The following is a 9,316-nucleotide window of genomic DNA, read 5'->3' on the forward strand; positions in this document are numbered from 1 at the left end:
CTGATAGGTGAACAACTTTCACTTTTCTTTTAAAATTCAGTTTATGTACTTAATAACCTGCATCCGGCAATATTAAACAAATTCTGCTGATTAAAATTCTTATTGGAAAAATGTCATTTATCTACTAAGATCTCTAAAATAAATAAATAAGACTATTTTTGCAACATTTATCCCTGACATTTTGACATCTCAAACTGTTGACTGCTTCTTTTTATTCTCTTATTTATTCTCTTTATTCTCTTTTCTTCACAGTGATGGTGACAGAGCACCAGAACAGGCTACCTAGAGAGGCTGTGGAGTTTTCTTCTTGGGAGATATTCAGTACCCATGTGGACACCTGCTCATGCAGCTAGCTGTACAGAGCCTGCTTTGGCAGGGGATTGGACTTGATGATCTCTAGAGGTCCCTTCCAACCCCTACAATTCTGTGATTCTGTGATTAACTACCTTTCAGCTTTTTCAGTCAACTTCTGAATCATTTTTAAAACCATCTTCCAAAACACTGACAGCTTACAGACTAGGTTTTTCACAATCTCTGAACAGCTGTATCTAGCTCAGCACTGTATAGCTACTCCTCTTCTGGAACTACGTACTTCTGTTCACAGCACTTCATTAGCAGTAGGAAGACTTTAAAATTTAGGCTTGTACCACGCTTATATAACTAAGAAATGGAGATCAAAAATAGTGAAAATATTTCCTGACTGCATTTCACCTTATAATTTATAGATTTGTTAAATTTGTTATTTGCATTTATCAATATTATTTCTGAGAGTAAAAATCAAGCATACCTTGTTCCATGCATACTTCCACGTCACATAAATATCACTTCCTAGTAGGTCTTCAACCCACCGAACTGGATTCTGAAATATTTTGTTTTTACTTGTTTTGATCTTGCCATTTGTTAAGAGTGTAGCTTTGCAAGTGAATTCCTGAAAAAGAAAAATAAAGAAATAGTTTTCAGCTTATAAAATAAAAAGCCTGAATTAAAATCCCTAAAACATGGAAAAAAATGTTGGACTATATAGCTGAAGAGTTGTAGCCAATTTTTTTTCCCCACAATAAATAAACAAAAATTCTTATAGCTTAACAGTTTTTTACACTAAGTTAAATTGTTATACACAATACTGGCTAATATTGTTTAGTATGTACAAAGTTAAACAATCAGAATAAAGGAATGCTCCATCAAAAAATATTCACCCACCTTCCGCCATAACAAATGGTTTGACTCTGTCTGTAAGAATGTAAACTATGATGTTTAACTCAAACACTTTGATGAACATTAAATCTAATTTGCATTTATATAGCATGGGTCTATAGTGTTAAAAAAACACGCTGCCTGCTCAAAGCTAATTTAACTAGGTATTATGCACTAGCTGTATGTTTTTTCTAAGTATATATAACTACAAAGAAACTTGATGAATCACTTCTTTGCAATGCAACAAATACTGGTCTCTAAATTTCAATTTCTACAGCACTCATGGTTTTCTAAGACACAAATGAGTGACATTTTCATTCTACTAAAATCACTGACTTCTCTAAAGCCACATCAACATTTCAATATAGGGTTATTATTCCTTAGGACCAATACATAATAAGTTGCACTGACAGATAACAGTCTTCAGAGAAAACAGCATGCTAAAATCTTTATCCTTCAATTTAATTATCTTAGGGTTTGTAGGAAAATTACGTGTCCTCCAATAAAAAGAAGAGTGTATATAGATCTATGACATAATCCAGTGTAGAGGTTTGTAACTTGCTAACGCTGTCTTATGGTACAAAACATAGCAACAAACCAGATGCTCTCAGAAGAAAAGCATTCCTGAGCAGACTGTAGGTGCAGAAGAAGAGGTCTTTTCTGCATTAACTAACTACATTTGATTAGCTGAAAACAATCTTTCACATTCTAATTAATATGTTGCACTGGAAATTAACTAGCTCAGAGATGGGAATTCAGTCAATAATTCCACCATTTACTCAATACTAAGTCAGGTACTGAGCAGCTGTCTTAAAAGTCTGCTTTGTATTTGGAAACATGGGGGCGTGTTTTCATATTAAATAGAGGTTGATTTTTCTTCATTTTTTTGCAGACATGGTTTGTATCAGATCCCAGAACCAGCTAGTGAGAAATCTGGCACACATTCATGTGTACCATGACACAGAGGAAATCCTTGATAGATGCTTCAAAAAACTAAGTCATGAAAACCTTAACATTCTCCTCCTTAAAATTTGAAAAACTAGCAATGCACAGCCAACAATTCTACTCTGACTTTAGCAATAGGAAACACTAAGAAACTGATAATGCAAAGTTAAACACTACTTAAGCAGTATTTTGTGTGTTAAAATCACAGGCTAACCAGAAGACATTATCCGTAGCATTTTGCTTTACAACTCATAGAAGATCACATGTAATTAACACATAGAATTTTTCACTACTAAATACTGACGATACAGACTGCTGCTTCCCCATTTTAATGTTGTTTTTTTTCCACCACAATTATTTATTAGTATTAGCATTATTATATCTCAACAATTACCTTCAGTGTGAATTCCAAAACATTTTCTCCTGGCTTAATCCTTCCCAATTCAAGAAGATCTATCAGCTGAAGTTTTTTTGTGTTTTTTCTCGCATACTTCCTTTGTTTTTGTTCACATTCCTTGTAACCATAGTTCTGGAAAGATTTCTCACTAAGGTTTACTGGATAATCTGCGTTTGATGCAAAATTTGCATCCACTGATGCTGCATTGAATGAGTTCCCATGACTCCGAAAGAACATTTGATGCAGATTAGGAAAGTTATCTGTGGACGCTGATGTTATTACTTGCTGGTGCTGCTGGAAAGCTTTTTTCTTATTTACATATCTGTGTACATCCCCATCAGCAAGAACGTGCTGACAGTCACCACCAGGCTGACAAACACTGTTACTGGCAGCAGTGCTTTGGGCTTCTGAAATACTTAATGTGTTGGTCACTGAAGTGGGATCTAATGACTTGTTTCCTTGCTCTCCAACTGCTATGTGATCAATGTCTTTTTGCTGCCAACGGTTAGTTTTAGCAGTGGAAGCTGCAGGTTTTGGAGGCAATGCCACTAACTCTATAGCATTTGTCAACCCTGACATGTTATAGAAGTAATGTTTTCTTATCCAGTTTTCAGATGCTGAAGTACTATCAGAAACCACTTTGCCTCTTACTGCTTCTTTGTTAGTTTCTGTCTCAACCAAGCAGTTGTTTGGATTCTGGTTGCATTCCTGAGCTGAAAATCTGTTTTCTGAAGAGAGATGTGCTTTTACTCTGTTTTCATTAGGCATACTGGCACCAAGTCCCATAGCGTGTGTAACTACATTGGGATTCATGATTTGCTTCCCTGAATCTGATGCTCTGAACACTTGCTTTGTTTTTCTATAATTTTCTATTTTCTGGAGTAATTTCTTCTGGTTTTGGACAACAGTCAGATTCTTTTGCCTAGAAGAGAGGTTAGCTACTTGTTCAATCCATGCTTAAAAGATTCTGCTGAAGCCTTACGGAAAATTTAGAAGTAATAAGAAAAAACTACGAAGTTACTGTGAACACAAAACACGAACAGCTTAACTCACTGAAAATAGGGATTTGTTTCAAAGGACTTTCTCAACCTCTAAAATATGAACAAAGCTTTTTTTATCATACCTAAAGTTGGTAATATATTAAGTTTATTGTTCAAATGCAAGGCTTTATGCACAAGAAACTGCAGAATCCTCTCTAAAAGTAAAATGCAAAGCATCAAAAATGCAGTAAAAACTTTATATCACTTCTAACTCATCGGGTTTGTATTATCACTAGTCAGCCTTTTATCACTGCAAATCCTAATAGTTCATTGAATTCAGTGCCACTGCCGCTCAAATTTGGAGTCTATTTTACAGTGAGCTCAGAATAAATTCTTGAAGTTATTATCACATATTTTTTTATGGTCTTTCACCACAAAATGCTTAGTGAAAATCAAAACTGTAATAATGCTACCATAACCATTCAGACAAGGGGCAGAGCAGTTTAGAATGTTATACGCTAGCCTGGGAATCTCTTTTCTTTAGGCCCAGCTTCTTGGTTGAACTTGTCTCCCCTTAAGACTTCTTTCCAGGGATTTCACCTCCTGCCGAAATCAGAATTCTTTATTTCCACCACTTCGGCATGAAAACCACCAGTATGATCCCATATTCTTCTTTTTTTTCCTAATCCCACCTCATAAGGCAATTGATTGCAGCACTGCTCTGACATCACACAGGAAAGATAGAGGAGTACCACAAGGGGTGAGAAAAGGAACAGCAGCAAGATTTGCTTTAAACTTCACCCATAGCACAGATATCATGCAAGTAGCATTATCTCACACTGGGAAGAGAGAGAGTGTAGAGGGGTTCAAGACAGAGGTATAATAAGACTAGTTGGTATATAATAAGGACAACTAAATTACAGTGTGACTGTATTAATGCCCAATACCGTGATATGATTAAAATCCATGATATGAGCAACATATTCAACATGATCAACATAATCAACTTATTATCAATCACTAATATTACTGAGCCTTCACAACTACAGAATCCTGGAGAATACTGTGACACTCCAGTAATTTTTCTTTGGTGAAGTGTTGTTGCTTTATTGCTGTATAAATACAGAAGAAGCTGAAACTAAAGAGAAAATATGAGGCAAAAATGGTGTGACTGGAATGTCAAGGGCAAAGCAACATACAAATACAACGTTTTTTTTCCTCCTCATTTTTCTTAGGTGAGAAAACATTTTAATATCTTCAAAGGAATATACAGAAATTGAGATGTAATATATCTTCCTGTGCCAACTAAGTGAGCAACAGAAAGATAAAAAACATGATGCTTCCTTATCTTCTGTACATTCATGTCTTGTGTGGCAAAAGATTTTTACTTCATTAAAAGCAAACTTTACATCATACAAATCATTAAAAGGAAATATAATATGATTTGGAATTAAGTTCACTACAGTTGGTGGACAGCTGATGCATTAGGCATAGAGTATGTGCAATACCCAGAAATATTTATCAGCTTTCTCCAGAACACCTTTTTTCCCTCAAGATTAGAAGGCAGATTAAGTTTGTGAAAATAAGTTTTGTCTTTGTTTTTAATTCATTCAATACCTTGTTCACAATAATAGTTTGGAACACTAAATTCTCTTGTCATAAACATTCTTATTTTCTAATAATTCATGTAATTTGTGTAATTCTCCTCCTACTGGAGGTAACAGAAGTTAAAATGGAGCAAATGCAGCAAAGGCTGAAAGAAAAGATTTTGTTCTGCTTTCAAAGCACTGTTACTAATCTCCTAATAACCTCTGTCAGTACTGCTTTAAAAAAAACTCTATAAATACAAACCTTGTATTCTACATACCTGTATTTTTTATCAAGGGCAGCCCTGTCTGCTTTCTGTTCTGCAAACACTTTATTCAGAGTACCTTCTATCTGAGACAGGCCTTGGGTAAACACATCTGTCCATTATTTTGATGCAAACAGAAGGATGATGGTGATGGTTGAAAATAATGGTAGAAAATAATTGCAGCGATAACACATTTAATATAGCAAAAAACACTGCCCAACTATAAAAGCATTGCTACAGCTTTACACGGCCATTCACGTTAAAAGCTATTTACAAACAGAGTACTTCTAGAGATATTATTCTCAGGAAAAAATACTAAGTACAGGTTTAATTTAAAATTAAATAGCCCAAGTATCAGAAAAGTTTGAAGTATCAGTGCCCAGTCTAGGAAGTCATAAAGGGAACAAAGCAGATTAAAAGAACTGTCCCATGGCTGAGAAGCACTGAAACCTTTTTGAAGTTCTTGCAAGGAGCTGCATAACATAATTATATCGCAGAATCATAGAACGGCCTTGGTTAAAAAGGACCATAACGGTCATCTAGTTTCAACCCTCTCTGCTATGTGAAGCAATCTGCAGAAATTACACAAGCTTAAGAAGGCAGCTAAAACATTTATATCTGAAGTATACAATAATTTGATAATTGGAGCTGTTCCTAGCTAAAAATATGCAAAAAGCATACGTACTTTATTCTTACTTATCTTCAAATATGTGTTATAGAATAAGATTAGAAATCATAAATTCTTATTCACTATATTTTTCTGTAATAGGAGAAGCAGTTAAAAATTTTTCTCTGGATGCTCTCTTTTCTTAGATATATATCATAGGAGAGAGTTCATAAGTCATGCTCAGTAGACACCACAGGAATAATACGTGAAACATACAATCCCTGAATGTATAAAACAGGAAAGATGAGACTTCATTATGGAAAATGGATAATTATATGACTAAAAAAAATGTATTTACATTTCGAATAACCTATTTCATAGTACCTACCAGTATTTATTAAATTAGAAAGATATTAAATTACTACTCTGATTTATCATAGAGTCACAGAATGGTTTCTGTTGGAAGAGACTTTAAAGACAGTCCCATTCCAACCCCCAAGGCAGGGTTGCCACCAAGGTTGTTGGATTGCTGCCTGTCCAACCTGGCATTAAATGCTCCCACAGATGGGGCATCCACATTTTCTCCAGCCAGCTTGTGCAGGTACCTCACCACCCCGAGTGGGTTTAAGGTAGTTTAACAGAGAATCTTAGAGTAGTTTGTCTTGCATAGACACACCTCATTCTCTACTGCTAATTTGTCAATATATGACATATTCTTGTTCAGCCTTGTGCTTCTTCACAAGTAATAATTATGATTTCATTTAACAAGTAGCTAGATGATTAATACTTTAGTCAGAAGTGGTAACAAATCACCATGTTCATCGCTCTTCTATCCCTAAACAGGAAGTCTGATACTTCTTATTTTCCTCATTCATGAAATTGTACACATCTGTTTCACCTTATTATGCATGAAGCTTTATCATGCATAGAGAATTCTGCCTAGCATATGTCTAATACAGCAAATACTTTTTAAGCAAGTAAAATTTTAATTAACAGTTCGAACTTCGTAAATTTGACTTAGAAGCTATAAATCTGTGTAATTCCCTATCTCACATTTATTTTTGAAGAGATAAACTGATCACTTTAAATATAATTTGAAAGCTTCACGCTATTTTCAGGGAAAAAAAGAAATAACTTTCCTTGCTGTTCTCCAGCAAAACACTCTCATGGGCGTGAGCTGCCCAAAAATATAGAGTTCTGCCTAGATAGCAGAGGCAGTCTGGGAGAGAGACACTGATCAAAGGCCTTTTTGCAGCAAGCTCTGCCACTTCAACAGTCACAGCCTCATGATCTAGGAAGCCAGTGTCACTTAGTACTGTCTCTTGAGATTAATCTGAACTGAGATTTGATAGGCCAAGTCAAATTACACAAGCAGGCACCAGCATTTCTGAAACTGCCCATTATCGACAACACCTACTTTAAGATTTCTCTTTCCCCTCTCATTAATTATTTTAGGCTGCTGAAAAAGCAGCTGCAATAGAACAAAAATGATATAACCACTATTTTTACATATAAACACCTGTTCATGCTCATGGGGGGGCTCTAGAAGAATCCCATGTACTTACCACTGAAGAATGCTGCCAGTAGTATGCATTTTTTATTTGATGATTCTTTTTTTATACTATTAGTTTGATTTGAAACAGAATATTTCTGTGCTGCCAAGTGGCATGCTTTCAATTTTCCATTCTTAAGCTAGAAGCATTGTAGGAAGAACAGCTGCTGGGAACTGGAATTAAAATCTTACTCTCAAGTTGTAATTTCTAGAGGAGTTATCCAAACAGGTTACTTGCAACACAACTTCTAAAATGATGATATTTGATATTTACAAAAAGATAACTGAAAAAAACTTGAATTTTACATCTACCTGCATCTTCAGAAGTTCTCAGTTCAAGTAGCAACAGCTCTTTCTGCTTCTTTTCAACATCTTGTATGGCAGCAACAGTATTCTATTAACAAATACATCATAGCAAGAAGTAGAGTCAAATGCACTGCATAATATACTGATTATGTTACATGGCGTGAAAGATAAGTATTGCTGGACTCAAATTATTCCAGAGAGGGAGCAGCTACTATGTGTAAGCCATGGGGGCACTGGTATGATATAAATACTGTGGAGGCTGCGCTCTGTAAGGGGATATCACAGCCTGGGTTTGCCCAGTCATTCAAACTAGTCTATTTTAGAGTCCACCTCCGGGTTCACCACAGAGATCAGATAGTGAATCTCACCATGAAAGCAACACCTAGACAACTTAAACATTACCTGTAAGTATCAGTAAGAGTTTTCCTAACATACAAATTATGCAAAAATCTTTGTGAGTCTTTTAAACTCAGATTAAACGATTTCTAAATGTCTTCATTGTGAAGAAAAAGCATCACACTTTCTTGATGGAAAGCCTAGGATTCCTGACTTTTTTATATTCAAATAAGCAATAAAAAATATGTATGTGTTGCCTACTATTTGCACAAGATGTATAAATGCGCGGGAGTCACGAAGAGCGGAAAGTGATAATCTCCAATTTTTTCATATGCTGTAATCCACAGTTTACCGATCACGATACTGTTCTTTACGTATACTCTGGAGGGTCAATTATTTTAATGATAGTTTTATGCTATTCAGCCAGTAAACAACACTATACAGTAGCACACTATGGAGCAATACAACAAAATTCTCCTATTATCCATACTCACCACACTGTATTTCTCACTTTGTGGCTCCAAAGATGTATCACCATTTTCACAACACTTAAAACAAATGTTTTTTTGTCTTCTTGACCTGTAGTACATTCCGTCTTCTTGACCTATAGTACACTTTGCAACTAAGAAAAACAAAAATAATAAATATCACTTCAAATGAAATTGCAGGATCACAATGTGTTAGACAAGCTAATACAGGTTACAGAAATAAAAAGGTAGACCAAACTACGATAAAAACATCTTGCATATGCAAATGAGCTCAAATTTAAGCAGTATGAGGAAATAGTCTTTAAAGCTACAATTACAGATTATAACGTGAACCATGTTATGTTATGTTATTCCTCACATTTTCAGGAAAACACCCTTACGTTTCCTATTTCCTAAAATATAGGAATAACAATCAGTTGATAATAAAGTTAAAAATATTTCACAGAATCACAGAATTGTAGGGGTTGGAAGGGACCTCTAGAGATCATCGAGACCAACCCCCCTGCCAAAGCAGGTTCCCCACACCAGGTCGCACAGGTAGGCGTCCAGGAGAGACTTGAATATCTCCAGAGAAGGAGACTCCACAACCTCCCTGGGCAGCCTGTTCCAGTGCTCTGTCACCCTCACCATGAAGAAGTTCTTACACACATTCATGCGAA

At 35.5% G+C, this 9,316-nt stretch overlaps 2 protein-coding genes across 2 annotated transcripts in view; one reads left to right on the forward strand and one right to left on the reverse strand.

Annotated features, from left to right (window-relative positions):
* The window catches only part of LOC104914975 (BCL-6 corepressor), a 17,286-nt gene extending 16,933 nt beyond the window's left edge, over positions 1 to 353 (forward strand). Inside the window, exon 9 of the mRNA XM_031557263.1 lies at positions 253 to 353. Coding sequence (XP_031413123.1) covers positions 253 to 353 — 101 coding nt within the window. The remainder of the gene's footprint in view (positions 1 to 252) is intronic.
* A 386-nt stretch (positions 354 to 739) lies between these two features.
* LOC104914976 (ankyrin repeat domain-containing protein 31) lies at positions 740 to 8,787 on the reverse strand. Its single transcript, XM_010725566.3, has 5 exons — positions 8,664 to 8,787; positions 7,840 to 7,921; positions 5,384 to 5,480; positions 2,534 to 3,458; positions 740 to 928 (listed from the first exon to the last, which is right to left on the reverse strand). The coding sequence occupies exons 1-5, from the start codon at positions 8,757 to 8,759 to the stop codon at positions 740 to 742; spliced, it is 1,389 nt and encodes a 462-aa protein (XP_010723868.1). The 5' UTR covers positions 8,760 to 8,787.
* Between the last annotated feature and the right edge of the window lie 529 nt (positions 8,788 to 9,316).

Source organism: Meleagris gallopavo, chromosome Z (assembly GCF_000146605.3).
Source record: "Meleagris gallopavo isolate NT-WF06-2002-E0010 breed Aviagen turkey brand Nicholas breeding stock chromosome Z, Turkey_5.1, whole genome shotgun sequence".
In the NCBI taxonomy this organism is placed as follows: Eukaryota; Metazoa; Chordata; class Aves; order Galliformes; family Phasianidae; genus Meleagris; species Meleagris gallopavo.

Coding starts and splice junctions, on each gene's coding strand:
- LOC104914976 (XM_010725566.3), bottom strand. CDS start 8,759: ATGTACTACAGGTCAAGAAGACAAAAAAACATTTGTTTTAAGTGTTGT. Junction 5,481..7,839: donor GAGAACTTCTGAAGATGCAG/GTAGATGTAAAA, acceptor AATAATGGACAG/ATGTGTTTACCCAAGGCCTG. Junction 3,459..5,383: donor GCCCTTGATAAAAAATACAG/GTATGTAGAATA, acceptor CCTCTCTTCTAG/GCAAAAGAATCTGACTGTTG.